The 16002-nt window shown below is 37.9% G+C and overlaps 1 protein-coding gene across 1 annotated transcript in view; it reads right to left on the minus strand.

Annotated features, from left to right (window-relative positions):
• The window catches only part of RFX6 (regulatory factor X6), a 33082-nt gene extending 17585 nt beyond the window's left edge, over positions 1-15497 (minus strand). The window contains exons 1-5 of the mRNA XM_033512928.1: positions 14956-15497; positions 13244-13367; positions 11943-12004; positions 5062-5139; positions 2466-2493 (exon numbers count right to left, since the gene is read on the minus strand). Of these exons, the coding sequence (XP_033368819.1) occupies positions 2466-2493; positions 5062-5139; positions 11943-12004; positions 13244-13367; positions 14956-15497 (834 nt within the window). The remainder of the gene's footprint in view (positions 1-2465; positions 2494-5061; positions 5140-11942; positions 12005-13243; positions 13368-14955) is intronic.
• Positions 15498-16002: the final 505 nt, after the last annotated feature.

Raw genomic sequence — 16002 nt, forward strand, 5'->3', positions numbered from 1 at the left:
TCATTTTAAAAAAGGGAATGATGGTGGTGGGAGGTTTAAGAGAAGATAATCTGCAATTTTTTTTTACCTTGCTAATGGACTTATATGACTGTGCCTGAGTTCTAGGCTTAATATTTTAACCTGCTGCCACTTGCCCTTTCAATTTAATGCCATCTGTTTCTAATGGCCATTTAACATTAAGATAATGACAGTAATATTATCTGCCTAATTAACCATGCAGACTCTAATGGTGCACTAACTGGTTTAGATAAAAGAATTTGCTGATATCTCCCCCTACAGAGAGAATACTAGAAAATGTGATAAAACATACCAGAAGTAAACAGTGTCCCTGGCACTCAATAAGTGTTCATTCAAATGCCATTTACTCAGTATATTTAGACAATCAGTGCTTTAACCTCTTTTCAATGTCTTTATGTTCCTGCTGAGAATTACACCTTATGCAATTGTTGTAAATCTTTTTGGAATTCCTAATTGCATGTACTTTCAAGCAAATGAGAAAGGATGTATCTATCACCTGTTCCCACTAATGAAAATATAATGCTTAAATTTCAGTACAATGAGATTATTATAATTCAGTTTGAAAGACATTTTTTCTCTTACTACCTGCTTGAATAATTTCAGACAATACTAAGCTACACAATTAAGGACTCAAAATGATGTGCCCTTTCTCATTTGTTTCCACTGACTTATCTGTGAACATTTTTTCTGAGAGGGTAAAAAAGCTTTGGGTCAGAAATAAGACAGATTTGTGGGATTGTTTCCAAGACAGACTGGGAATGCCACATCTGAGATGGAAGAAAATATACACCCATTTATGCCAAAGGAATCAGATATATTTCATCCCAAAACTCTGAACAAATGAATGCTTCAGTAGTGCTCATGAATATGTTTGGGATATCCCCCGGCATAGCACTATCTTATTTTGATAAGATAGCAAATTATCTGAACAGGGAAAATGCAACAGATCTAAGCTATCTGAACCTCACTAAAATACGTGACATGGTGTCACTATGGGAAATGATTAGTTATGCTGGTGAGAGTGGGGATTAGTAAAAGAATGTAAAAATATTTAAGAAACTGACTAGGTGAAATGCTAACAAGTTGTGTTGACAAGGAAACTACTGGATTGAAAAGGGATTGAAGTGCAAATTCCCATAGATCAGACTTGGGGCTGATTTGACTGAACATTTCATAGATTAAATTGGTTGGCATGAGCTAATGAAATCATCAACAGAGGAAGACCAAGAGGTCATGTAGAAAGACATGGATGGCTTTGAGATAATGGTAATAAGGGGGATGAAAATCAATAGAGCAAAACTACACTCTCAGGGGCCAATAAAAATGGCTGCTATCAGCTAGGAGTTGCTTATCTGGAAATGAAAAAGGTGAAAGGCTTGCTGTGTATCAGTTGATCACAGAAGGTATATTTAGTCTAGTAAATTAAATGGTGTCAGGGAACATTCCCAGGCAATACTGGAACAGTATTACTCAGAATGGCCTCTGGCATTATTTTGGTCCATGCCAATTAGCAGTATCCCAAACAGCTCCAGTCATATTTAAACATGTACTGCACATTAAAGACATTTCTTCATGGCAGTGTGGCAGAGATGTCCCTATGTCCTTTTGCAGGTTTAGGAGTTTAATAATATGGATGCAGGATATTCCATGCCAGTTGAACTCAGTATCAAATAAAAATACTTTAAGCAACCCTTAACCTTTAATGAACAGTAATCCATAATTTTCTACTACAAATATGACAAGAATGACAGTGACTATACCATAGTATACAGTAGTAAAAATATAGACTACTTATGGGGGGCTGGAGAACAAAAACCAACAAACCATATCCAGTTCTTCAGAACTTCAAGGTTCATCAGAAGGGATATTTCCAATAGGAATTGGAAACATACCATTTACAAGACTTTATGATTTACTTTACTCTAAAGATATTCAAGAACAAGTATGATGGAAGGTTATAAGGCTGATAAGAAGTTACTCAAAGCTGCTGTTTGTCTCATCCAGCAAGCAAAAGCAGCAAAAAGACATAACAAAATGTCATGAAGAGCAAAAAATAAAGGCAATATGACTAGGAGGCACAAATTTCAGCTTATTAAAAAAAAAAATAAATAAATCTTTTCAGCTTCCAGTCAGACATACAGGATTCTGAAAAAGTCCTCTTGCAAAAGCAACATGTAAAAAAAATAAAGCTAGAGTTTGATCCTTTGCTTAAATACGGTTATGGGTAACTGGATTGCAATGGGAACCCTAAAAGATGTTTTCCAATCTTATTTTTCCTTGTAGATTTAGAGGAGCAAATACTCAGCTTTGTTAAAAAAGGTTATGCATTCAAGTATTTAATGAAAAATAACATTGAAATTTTCAAAGAAATAAATGTGAAGGAAGCCACAGGTCACATAATATTTGTATTATAACAGAAGTAAAAGGAAACAGGTTACAGCACTTACCTCATTCTTTAGCTTGCTTCCAGAGAACCTTTGAAAGTAAACACTTTTGATTATTTTTTTCTTAGGCAGAACATTTGTAGAGATTATATATATGTATGATCTATTAGGAAAATTATCATGTTTTTCCAAATGCTATTACAGGTTTTAAAGGTTTTTTTAATTTTTTTTTCCTTAACTTCTTCCACTGATTTTCAAATACCTGGGGATAACAGGAAACCTACTGATGTCTTATAAAACACGAAGATTAAGACCACTGACTAAACACTAAAGCATAAAATCCAGTTTCACATTTTTGTTTGGATTTTTGCCACTTCACAAACAGCAAAAGGGTAGCATATGTGCAAGTCCATAATGTCTTTATAAGGAAATACAATCAGTTTTTGACAGAGCTGAGTAAATTGAGAGTAGAAAAAGTATATATATATATATATATATGTAAAAGTTACATTTCTTGGAAAAATTAGGATATCATAGTGATTTCCCATTCTTTTTTACTACAGTACTATTTTGATGCAGTGAAATACATTTCTGAGATAAAATATTCCTTAACTAGCCAAAATGTGTTGCAGTATAGTGAATGTCCTATTAAGAGTCCAATTGAGAGATTCCAAATGAAGTCACTGGACTATCAGACAACCCCTCGGTACAGAAACCAGAAAGAGCATTTTAAATTATAACTACTAAAGTAGAGACTGTGTAATAATAGCAATTTTAATGGATCAGTATAATGATAAATGTTGTTTGATTATTGTTATTTCCTGTACCACTAGCTGCCAGCTGATAAGATACTGTGGGCAATATGAAGTCTCATAATTATTAGTGGCAATATCATTGTTTCCTGCTGTTGAGATGCTCTCTGGCTGTTTCCTGCTCTCTAAGATGCTCTCAGAAATCCAGAGGCTGAGCAGTTGTGGAATTCCATCTGCCCAGGCCTGGCACAGGTGTCTGACAGTTCCCACCACATGAAAATCCAGCATATGTTACCTAGACAGTTCCCTTGTGTGCTGATAGTTAAGTATAAATGAAGGGATCACTCAACTGATTACAATGTGGATCTAATTAACTTCAAAGCTAGATGTATTTGTTTTGGACTACGGGTTTCCACATGTTCAGCAAAATGTACACTGCATGTACAGCAAAAATGTGAGGCAGCATCTGCTAGCACTGCTCTTCCAGAGCCTCAACAACTAGAAGAGACATAAAGGACAGATTTATGGATCACTATCTGCTGCAGCCAGGAACTGGGAGTTTTGAATCCCTACACTGCCTGATTCTTTCATTATCCAGAAGCTTTTCCTTAACCCTAGGCTACTGCATCATTCTCTTCACACAGAAAAATCCAGCTACTGTGATCGGCCAGACTGTGCAAAATGAGCATCTGAACTTCTGCTTTATTTCAGTTAAATTGCTGGACCCTGAAAATTCAATATCTCATACAGGACAGCACAGGTTTTAACACAAAAAAAAAGGTTTCTAATTAGTAAATCAAGTGAGTAGTCCTGAAAATCTTAGAGATATCTATGCCATCTTTATGAGAGTGTATACTTTCAGAAATCCAGCCCTGGGGAATTTTGCAGAACCTCCACTTTCTTTGCACTCATTGCTACTAGATTGTTCCTGCCTTACATAAAGCCAAGGAGTAAGAATTATTATATTCCTTTAAATTAAAATAACTGTCTTTTAGTCAACAAAATGAACAATTTGTTCAAGATAATTCTGTATTGTGAAAGCAAAATACACTGTGTACCATCAACACCTCTACAGTTCTGGATACACACCAGACGAAGAAACAGAATATTCTAATCTATGACACCCTAAGTATTGCTGTGGAGAGAATTCTTCCTTTTTAAGCATCATTGGCAGTGTTACGCTTAAATTTTACACTTGTCTTATTGTTTGCAAATGGTCTCTTTGGATATAACCTAAATCTGCCACCAGTCAAACTTTCTATATGTGATTATAAACTCATTTATTCCTTTCCTTTCTCAGAGTCCCACTTATCCAGGTATACTGCCACAGACAATGAAAGCCGTCATTCAAGCCATATGTGAACAGAGACATTTGTTTTACGAACTATTAATCTTTGGCAAACCAACAGGCAGCTATCGTAACGTATTGATCCTGCTAGCTGTCCCTTAAATAAATATAATTAGAGCTTCCTGGGTTAGGTTTAAACTGATATTAGCTAGTCAAAGGACCTGTAAATATTAATCTACACTGATCCCTCCCTCCTACCCCACAGGTGCCAGCTTCACACCATTCTCCAGACGTTTCATAATGGAAAGCTGTCCTGGGGAAAGAACTCACAGAATGACACACAGGCAAACAAAATTAGACAAGTGTTCTGGAAATGGGATTTTGTTCCCTCATACAAACTTGAACAAATGTTCTGCTGCTAAAAGCTGACAGCTCTACACTGACTGTGGTGGGGTCAAACTGGAAGACATTAGCAAAATATAAAACATCAGCCTTTTAAACACTGAGATAACCAGCAACTCTAGTTCTGGTAGAAACAAAAATTAGAGTCCTATATATACCTTTTTAAGGGAAGGTTATAGTTAAGCCTTTGCTGATTAAGTCTCAGAAGTTATTTTACCTGGTTAAGCCCTTTCCAGAATACACAGAATGGTAATATGCGCTGCTTTCTTTAATGCCAATTCCATAATAGTGATACCTGCAGAAAAAGAAAAAAAAGAAAAAAAAAGAAGCATTTATGAGTGACATTATAATCACACAGTATACCAAGCTGTCAAATTAAAAGTAAAGAAAGATGTCAGACTGATTTTAAATGCTTTCCGAAAACTTTTCTAAACAGGCTCTAAGAATTCCTTCCACTGACACGGAACAGAATCTAGTCTCATAGAAAAGAGTACTGTCATGATTTGATCCAAAATTCAAGGGTTAAAATTAATATACTTTCTCTCTTACTAGAAGAATGTAGCTAGAACAGAAAATCCAGAAACATGTAACATCTCTTTTCCCTAATATGCCTTCTATTTCAGTTCATTTGTTTGAAGGAGTGCTGGGTTTGATCTATCAGGTTCATTTTATCTCACCTGCCACCATTACATTTAGACAGTCCCTCAGAGCCTTTCTCAGTTGCAAATAGCTTGCCAGTGCACTTTATAACTCAGTGTTCAGTCTCCTATGATTAAAAATGGTATGTCATTCATTCATTCTTCTGCCAGGTCATAGGCTGACTAACTCTAAATTACAAAGTCATTTAGGCACTTCTAATCCACATTTGTCTCCCCTGTTGCTCTCCTGGAGATTACTGCTCCCAAATAGAGACTGAAAAAGGAAACATGCCTATTGCTCAGGCTTTGCAGTGCTCACACCCAGCACCTTAACCAAAGACACCAAAGATGCAAAAAATATTAGGTTGGTGCTAAGAAAACTGGCTGTGCAGTAGCTACTTACTGCTTTCCACTGATTTTGCTACAAAATAAGTGACCTCTGAGCGAAGGGCAAGAGAGCAAGCTGGGGGCAGCTCTTTCCTTACCAGTCTTAGCAAAGTTTGCTTGACTTCATCTATCAAAGTTGATAGGCCCTGTCTTATAAATTCCACTCAACAGACTTAAAAACTGATTGTGTTAAACCAAATTTGTCTAAGAATGTTATGGATAGAATAGAATAGAATGTTATGGATAGAATAGAAAGGCTAATTTGCTTTTTACTAAAATTAGCTTGAAAGTACCATGGCAGCTGGTTTAACTGAGCTGCTTCGAAGCAGCACTTTCCAACACACTGCACTGATTTCACTGAAACTCCCCAAAAGCTTCAAGAAATGCATTCTTAAGACACAAAGCCCCAGCAAATAGTTCATAGAACAAATTAACAAAAGTGTTAGTCTCATCTCATCTCATCTCATCTCTGCTGTTCCTGGTGATGACCGTTAAAAGAAAAAAAAAAATCACTGTTTTTGTTTGTTCTTGTATGGAACTGTCACAGGTAAGAACAAAACCCTCACGTGCCTTATATTTACAAAGCTGGTTGAAGTCATTAGATACAAATTATGACTAAGAAAATGTTCATTAGGATGATCTATTTGCTTAGCCTAGGTAGCTTTGACAATCTCAGCTGAAATTGTTTTTTCTGTTTCTGTTACTGGACAGTCTGTTGTGTGCATTCAGGATTTTACAGGCAAGAAACATGACAGAAAGTGGCACCATCACTTTTACTGCTTTCCTGAAACTGGTGAGTCTACACAACACTTCTAGATCACTGTAGCATCTGTCAATCCCTAAGAAAGCCAAAAGCATCTCCCCCCTCTTTCCTTACTGTGACACGAGATAATGAAAATATACATTATGGATTCTTTGAAATAACAGCATTTACTTAGTCTTTACATTGCAAAGGGTGTCCACTGAACAGGATGAGACAGAATAAAGTTGTGACTGCTTCTTTAACAATGCTATCTGCCTGTTTGTCATTGGCCACGCAAGCAAGCAGCTGCCCACATCTCTTTCCAACAGTTTAAATCTCACAGCTTTGATCACATGCCATTTTTTAGATTCTAAAATAAAAATTTTTACACTTTCACCATAAATTTGGCATTTCCTACAGTTAAGGTTGGTGTGGGACAGAGGCAAGGGAGAGCATTACTTGTTTACAAAGTTATGATTCAATATCTAGATTATTCCACATCTAATTCAATATCAATACATTTGGGCTAGGAACAGGAATTTCCATATGATTTAGATTCTCAAGTATCCAGTGGGAGGCAATATACTTGTTGCTGCTGGAATGTCCCAGGATATCAGAATTTATCACTGAGACATCTTGTTATGTAGAGAACAGATATTTTCAGCACATATTCTGTGTGTATTAAAGGCACAGCAGGTATCATTCTGTTTTTCTTCACAAATGTGTAGTTGAATTTTTACTACTAAGTAATACAGCTATCTATTCACAACACAGAAACTATAGAAAATAATATAATTTTACTTTTCAAGCTCTGTCTGGCGCACTCCATAGAGTAATAAGATATGAAGATTATTATTCTCTTACAAGCCATTATTTGAATAGCTTATTTTCAGCTCCCTGTAGAGAGTAATAGACACAATGACAACATCTTTAACCTACATCTTCAAATGCCTTCCTTCTCTCTCTCTATGTGCATATTTATATGTGTATGTACAGTATATTTGCATTTTATTATTTATTATTTCTTATGTGTAATTAACAAAATGTATTTGGTTACTATGAGGAATTTACTCTCAATTTTTGAAACAAACATTTTATAAAACAAGCTGAACTACTTTTCTCTTTTAATTTCAGTGGTTTGTTGCAACATATGTTCCTACACTACTTGTAGCTCTGATTTTAGCATACACTGACACAAATGATAACTGATAAGGAAATGATAGGCTTAAGCTGTTCAGGGACTTGCAATAACTTCTTATCACAAGGCCAGCTGCCATATCAGTTTTATTAACCCACTAAATCACTCCTAATAAATAAGATAATAGTTTTCAGACATGATGGATAAAAGCTAAGATTCATCATTGATCAAAGTCTACAAAGAAATTAAATTGTAACTTGACCTCAAACAGTCTTCCATGTGTATGGGCTGAGCAGTCTGTACGTTTTCCCAAATAGCTGCTTCAGGTGATTCATGTACTGTGAAAGTAACAGCTGACTTCTAGCATTGACCACGGTATGTTCAAAATGACCAATGCAAAAAAGGTGGATTCAGAACAGAGAACTGTTGCTCATGAAATACTAATCTAAGAGAGCAGTTTGCAGGACTTATGGTGATGCATCTTCTTTCACTCAGCAGAGTGAAAATAGAAAATTTTCCTTACTTTCAGCTATGTAGAATGATTAGCATGAGCATAAGAGATTAATGTATTTTATTAACAAAATTGTGACCAATGTGTTGGACCTTCTTGGCCAAATGCTTAAATGAGTTGTAGTATTGAGACTTTTGCACAAATGGGTTGTTAGATGTAAACACAGAGAAAGAAGGATTCTGACTTGAATTCTAGGAATCATCAGACTCAGTTTTAAGTTTGTCCTTTGCCCTGAACTAGGGATGACAAATGTTGTTTGGGAACATAGGAGGAACTAGCATTTGTGTATCTCACACCTTACAACAGCAACTGTACTCCATATGTTAGTGCAGGAGCTTTTCCTCAAATCCAATTCATGCTCATGAGGATGTCAGAAAGAGCTTGTTTCAGAGTGGGAGAAAAACAATTTCCACCACCGTGAAGATGATGGAAAAAGGAAATTCTTTTCTTTCTTCTGATCACAGCCAGACTCTACCAATAGACTATCATGCATTCTTGTAGCATCCACGAAGGCACTTTTTCCCCGGGACATTAACTTTTCTCTAAATTTAAGAACAATTATTCCACTGGAGAAGAATTGTCTTCTTCCTTTTTATGCTTTTGCAACATCTGACTCTAAGAGTCCTGGACAATGATCAGAGCTCTGGGGCAATACTGCTATATAAAACATCACTGCCAGGAATAGCAAGTACTAATACTGCTCCTGCTAGCATTATATGGTAATAAAGATAGCAGCGGTAGAAATAACACAATGTCACTACATTAGTGCACTTTAAAATATATGACTTAATTGCTAGTAAGAAATCTCCTACTAGTCCCAGTAACTCAGACACAGCTTATAACATTTAGAGTCCATACTAATATTAAAAGAGAGTAACTAGTAATTTATTGAAACTGATGAACAGTCCTTTATTATTAACTTAATGGAAATACTTTTGTAAATATCATTTGTGTGACTAACTGCTACCTGGTGAAATCAGAAATTCATTTACTCCTCAGTGAGTCTGTAGTTCTGAGTGGGACACAACCCACATCAGAGATAGAAAAATTGATTATCAGAGATTATTAAAATGAAAAAGGGTAGATTTGGATTAGATATTTGGAAAGAATTTTTGAAGTGGGGGTGTTGAGGCACTGGCACAGGTTTCTCAGAGCAGCTGTGGATCTCTCATCTCTGGAAGTGTTCAAGGCTGGATTGGATGGGGCTTTGAGAAACCTGGCCTAGTTGAAATCTCTCTGCCTGTGGCATGGGGGCTGAAACTAGATGATCTTTAAGGTCCCTTCCAACCCCAACCATTCTGTCATTCTATGCCTCTATGATTCTATGATTTATACTGACACTTCTCTATGACTACTTGTCATAGACATGTATATGTCTATGACATATTTGACAAATATGACCATATTTGGTCTCTAAACTGGAAATATTATCATTTTTGTCTTTTGCGGGGTTGCTTTTAGCATGGCAAGATTGAGGTAAATGCATCTTAGCAGAAAAAAGAATTGCAGTGGAAAAGCCTCTGAGGAAAATTGAAGAAAAAAATATAGAGAAACAAGTGCCAGATGTTCAAACAAAACCTGATGGTGCCTCATTCTTTTGAGGAAATTGTTCAGGAACAGTTAATCCATATGAAAATATGGCACATAATACCAACAAGGTCAATAGGGATATGGAATCTGCCAAAGAAATGTTGGTCATGTGTTATTTCTATATTAATATTGTTTAATGACTTTGAGAAAAAGGGAATATAGTGACACTTGTTCCAACACAATTAATTTTGTAGCTGTATGCATATTTGAAATATATTCATTTACTTAATAAAGGTTGACTTACTGTACTTAAATCATGCAGACACAGGATGTGTTTTGGAAGTTTGGATCCTCCTTGGATCCTGTTTATCAATCTGTTAGTTATGTCAGAACAAATACATAATGAGCATGTGGGACACTTCTCCCTTGCATTATCTTGTTCATTGTAACTAAGTGGTTCACCAAATATGTTGGATTATGCACCTGACTAAGAATTCACCACAGCATTGATGAATTAATATGTTGTCAAATATTTCTGCACAGATTGTGAATGTCAGATCTCTTAAAATCTTAAACACAACACCAGAAGCAAAGCTATGTCTACATCATCTTATGCCTCCAATCACAGGTTAAGTTCACCACAGCAGACAGTGTACAAAATCTCTCTTTACCCTAACAAATAACCTTTTTATTAGTTGCTCTCCTCAAAACACCTCTACTCAGCATCTATAGGTCACCCACAAAAAGAGAAATGAATTTTAGTTCGTTTTACTCTATACATTGCAGACTGTGTACTATATTCTAGAAGAGATGAATGGATTATAAATTTGTAAGACTGAAAGAATCTATGCAAGAACTATCCTCTCTTAAAACTAACAATTATAAAACAAAAAAGGAATAACATTCTATGAAGACTTTGGATTTTATTTAAATTAATGGTAATTCAAAATAAATGCTTGAGACATGCTCAAGAAATAGAATATCTTTGCAAAAATTTGGAATTTAAATTCTTCCGCACATTCATTTTTTTCTGCAACAAAAACTAAAATTCACAAATGACATCTCATTCATTCTTCAAGAAAACTAAGGTGGAATTAACTAGCTATTTATTGTACTTGTAAGGCAGGAAGAAAACCAAGTATAAAAACATTTAATAACCCCCCAAAACCATGAAAATAAAAAATTATCTTTCAGACATTTCTACTGTATTGCAAAGCACTTAGGAAAACGAGTCTTGTATGTTGTTTTTTTTCCTTTTCAGTCTCCTTTTGTTTTGACTTTTGCTTATAAACTACTGAAAGACAAGAGTAACTTTGTCTTTCAAGGCTAAGTAGCTCAAAATAAAGAGCTTTTTCAAACAAACTGAGTGTTTTGAGTTTCTTCTATTTCTATCATTATTCTGTTTTTCTATCTTATTCATTAGCAAAATGGCTATAAGGGAATACATGAATTACCACTCTTCACAACAGTTTTGCACTGAATTATTTATGGTCAAAAGCATAATGCCAGAACCAGAACTAATAAAAATTTTACCACTAGGTGATATAGAATTCTCTATGATCTGTTCCTACAACCTAATATTTCACAGATCAAACATATAAATTAATAGGATACATTACTTATGAAATGACTGCACTATAGATTGTGTACTTTTCAGTTTCATAAGATACCTACAACAAAGAGCAGAAGTATACCTTCAATTTGAAACAATGCTCTTTCTGGTGGTGTTAAGAGAACCAATATTGGTACATAGAGAACATACTGAAAGTTGTTAGGCTTGCAAAAGAGAAATAAAAACAATATTTATAAAAAGATAAACAGCTATATGTTATAAAAGACATACAGAAGGCATATGTATTATAAATGCTTTTTAGAGCTAATATTTTGACATATATTTACAACATATGCATGGGACTATAAATGCAATGACAAGATTTAGAAGCTTAATCGGTTTAATTTTAAAAATTATGCAGCAAGGTTTTCAAACTTAAATGCTTGAGTTTAAGTTTCACCATGTACACGAAAGTTATCACTTGCAGTGTACCATCTGAACAAAATCCCCTGCCAATTAGTACATATTAAGGAAACACGGAAATACACATGATCCCTAAAATGTGTTCTGTAAGCAGATACACACGTAATTGTGCCTTACTTTGAATGGCCCCTTGTTCCAAGCCGCCTTGTGGTGAGGAGAGGGAATTTCTGGCGAATGGTCTAAAGAGAAAATAACTGCATTAATTTCTAACACCGGTGAACTTTCCTAGCAATCTGTTCAGAGAAAAACAATAGTGTAAATATATGGTCTAAGGTAGCTCATGAATAAACATTTTTGATAGTTATGGCACGAGATAAACGATTAGGCCATGTTTCACACTGTAGGTTTTCTTCCATCCTTGTCCACATCCTTGCTGTGTATCTCAGTCGTCCCTGTTCAATCTGTTTTCACTTTTACATTTTAAAATCTAGTCTTCTTCACCAGAATCCTATTATGCTCAAGTTCCTAAAGTACAACTGTATCTTTTGCTTCAGAGGTCTAATCAAAATCAGGGGAAACTCTGCCCTCTAGTTATTCTGTTTTCAAAGACAAACAATTAGAAAAAAATTTATTTTTTTATTTGAAAGCGTGATATGAAAAATTAATTCAGTAATAGAGGTAGATGTAATAGATATCTGTATAATAGACAGATCACTGTCAAAACAATGTTTAAATGGAACCTATTGTCTTTCTCATTTATAGTGAAATTGTGTATGAAAATTACATATCCACTTTTTATGACGAAGAATAAAATAGGAAATGAACATTTTATGAACCAGATTTTAAGCCCATTATTATTATTATTTGATTTAATTAATGCATTTTGCTATGTATAAACCATTACTAGATCAGTAGTGTTTACAAAAAAGATGATCCTTGAAGCATTTTTGGTTTCCTGTTTCACTGAATGCTCAGGATTTAATCACATCGCTCTTTCATCAAATTACTTCAGGATTAATTGTAGGGAAGGGTAGAAAAGAGAATGAATCAACAATTTTTCATTTGGGAGCTCTTAGTGTTATTAATTTCTTTTCCCCTTCTATTATTGCTTGTCACATCTCACTTTACACTGCCTTTAGTATAAGTGTCCTCCATGTCAGATTTGGTTTTGTGGAAAGAACCTATTAATGTCATGAGCAGAAAGGAAACAAGCACTCAGAGAGAATGTAGGGGTTTTTTTTAAAAAAAAAAACAAACACAAGAAAACACCAATAAATCAAAGGGAGTTTCAGCTTCATTCTCTTAAAGGTGATGTTAAGAAGTGCCTTCATAGGATACAGTGTAGTTCGTTAGTCTGACTCCATGTACATTAGAAGTAGAAAACATGTGAATTTCAGAAGAATTTTTACACAAGTGTACTAAACTGTGATTCTTCCAAAAAACATACCTAACAAATTATGAAGGCATTTACTTATTACCTTGCCAAAAGTTGCAGCACAGGCAGGTTCCAGTTTCTCTTTTCTGCAGAAGTCTAAATAATGGGCATAAAGGATGCATCTTGGTAAACAAACTCCTTCACATACAATGTAGTTTTCTTCCAGCCTGTGTAGAGAAAGAAACTGCCAGAGTAAGAGGCAACATGGCATTTCTCCTGATTGCACTTTCCAGTTTTTGGTACTGATCTCTTTTTTTTTTGTTGTTCTTCTTCTTCTTTTTTCAATTTTACTGAAGAATTCCATCAGAGTACACAGCTGAGTTTCTCCTGAACATGACAGGCACTACAGAGAGACTCCACACATAGTTGCAGAATATGGAAAACCTGTAGCCAGCTCCTTGTTCTTAATGAAATTTTTTCAATGTCTGGACTTTTTGTCATATTTTAAATAACTAAATTATCATCACCTAAGAGCCAGCCTTAGTCTGAAAATAAAAGCCCTAACTAGACTATGAAAGACCTGGGTTGAAGCCAGTCATTTGAAAGTTTTTAAGAGCAGAGACCTGGACTTGCATCTTCTGCCCCATTGTATCCACAACACCTGAGCTAATGGCTCTTTTCTTCCTCCTTTTCCTTTTTAATTTCCACTCTGGACCTGGAAATGCTTCAAACCACAGTGAAAAAAACAAAGAACAGTGTGTTTTGAAGAAGGTGAATATCTGTGTAGCTTCCCAATCAGTTTACAGAACACAAGTGCTGAGTGATGGTCATAAAAGTAAAATTTTTAAAACTGAAGCAAAAACCTGTTTTCACTTGAAGAGAATCCTTGGTAACAGCTGGGCATTTCTCTGTCCTGTTGTTTTTTTCTTTATAATTTTACATTGTTCACTACTGCTGGGATGATGTGCAGTAAATTTGTTTCTCAAATTGCACAAATTTGTAAGAAAATACTGTGCAGTAAGCACTGCCAATTGAATAATTTTGCACGGACTCACCAAACTTAAATCCCTAACTATTTACACTCAGAAGTCAGATGTAAACTAGAATAAGAAATTGAATAATTTGGATTACTCTGATTTTTCAGTTAGAAGGGAAAAAAAAATCTCTGTTGACAGTCTGCACTTCATAATTAAGTTCCCATTTAATTCAACAGCATCCCTCCCTAATTTCAAGTATACTTTAATATAAACATTTGCCAATTAATGTCTGCAGAATCTGACCTCTTATTTGGATAATTTTTTTTTCCAGATAAAATAAGCTGAAGTTAGGGCCTCAATGGGTGGGAGAACCATAATGTAAACGAAATGCATTATAAGACAGTGAAAATCTAACTGTCACAGCCTTAAAGGATAATTAAAGCAGCCATTCACAAATGCAATTCTTAAATAATGTTTCTTGTCTACATTTTGATGTAATGAAATGGCAATCATTTCATTGATAGCCACATAGCGTGAGAGTCTGACTGAGACTTCTGGCAAGGAACAAACCTTTGAAAATTTCAAAGCTCAGAAGTTTGGGGATGGGTGTCCTTATTTGTAGATGAGGCTCATCCAAAAGAAACCCTCAAAACAAAAACAGAAAACAAAAGCCAACTAAGGAAACACCCCAAAATGACAAATTCTTTCTAAAAGAACTGTGAGATGTCGCCCTCCTTGCCGGCTCAGCTGTTAGAGAAAAGTCCCTTTGAGCGTGACGAGAACGCCGGCTCGGTCCTGGAGCCCCAAGGCGGGCAGCGGGGGCTCTCTGGAGCCCTACCATTGCAGGGTGAGCTGCGTCTGCTTCTTCTTGTCCTTCATGATCTGCGTGATGCTCTTCTTCGAAGACGGGCTTTGGTCGGCGGCTGTCAGCGCGCCGTAGCGAGAATCCGCATCCTCTTCTTCCGAGGAGAGGGCTTCGCTGCCGAAGCGTGTTTCTTCTGCCGCGGGGGACAAGAAGAGAGACCCAAGGGCATCGTTACGGTCCCGCAACACGCCGCCCCCTCCCGCCCTGCCCGCCGCGGGCTGAGGGACGGGCCCGGCAGCCGCGTCCCCTCCGGAGCCCGAGCGGCGGCTGCCGCTGCCCGTCCCGGCTGCGCGCCCCGGCCCCGCCGCGGGCTGAGCAGGGCCCGCTGCCGGCTCCCCGCCTTTACCTGCCTTGATGCCGGCGGACAGCGGCGGCTCGGGCAGCGCCTCCCGGGAGCAGGGCAGCAACCCTCGCCCCAGCAGCCCCGCGTAGCGCTCCTCCTGCGCCTCGGCGGGCACCACCTGCGCGGCCGGGAGGTGCAGGAAGGCGTCCCCCTGCTCGGGTCCCTTGGCCATGCTCCTCAGCGGCGCCGGCTCTGCCCCGGCGAGGCGCGGGCGGCGCCCATGGGCGGCGGGAGGCGACGGGAGGCGACGGGAGGCGACGGGAGCGGGCGGACGGGGCGGGCGCGGCGGCGGCCTGAGGGCTCGGGGCACCGGCCGAGGCGTGGGCCAGGGTCTGCACCGCGGCCGGGGATGGTGTCGGCCGAGAGCCGCCGTGCAGGGTAGGAGAGGAGATGCGGCAGCGGGGACAGGTGTGCCCTAGGGAGCCGTCCAGGGAGGCTGCATGGCTCCCCTGCGGGCAGGGACGGCCCGCCCGCCGGGGGACTCCGCCTCGCACGGCGGCCCTCAGGCGGCTGTCGGGCTGCGGCGGGGAGGTGTCTCCGTCCCTGCCTCCGCTTCCCCTCCCGCCGCCCTGCGCCGTCGGGACAGAAGGGGACAGGGCACGGCTGAAGCCGAGGAGGTTCGGGGGAGCCGGCCAGGAGCGGATCTGCTGGGGATTTAATGATTAACTCCCGCCGGC

This window comes from Parus major, chromosome 3, assembly GCF_001522545.3.
Source record: "Parus major isolate Abel chromosome 3, Parus_major1.1, whole genome shotgun sequence".
NCBI classification, from domain to species: Eukaryota; Metazoa; Chordata; class Aves; order Passeriformes; family Paridae; genus Parus; species Parus major.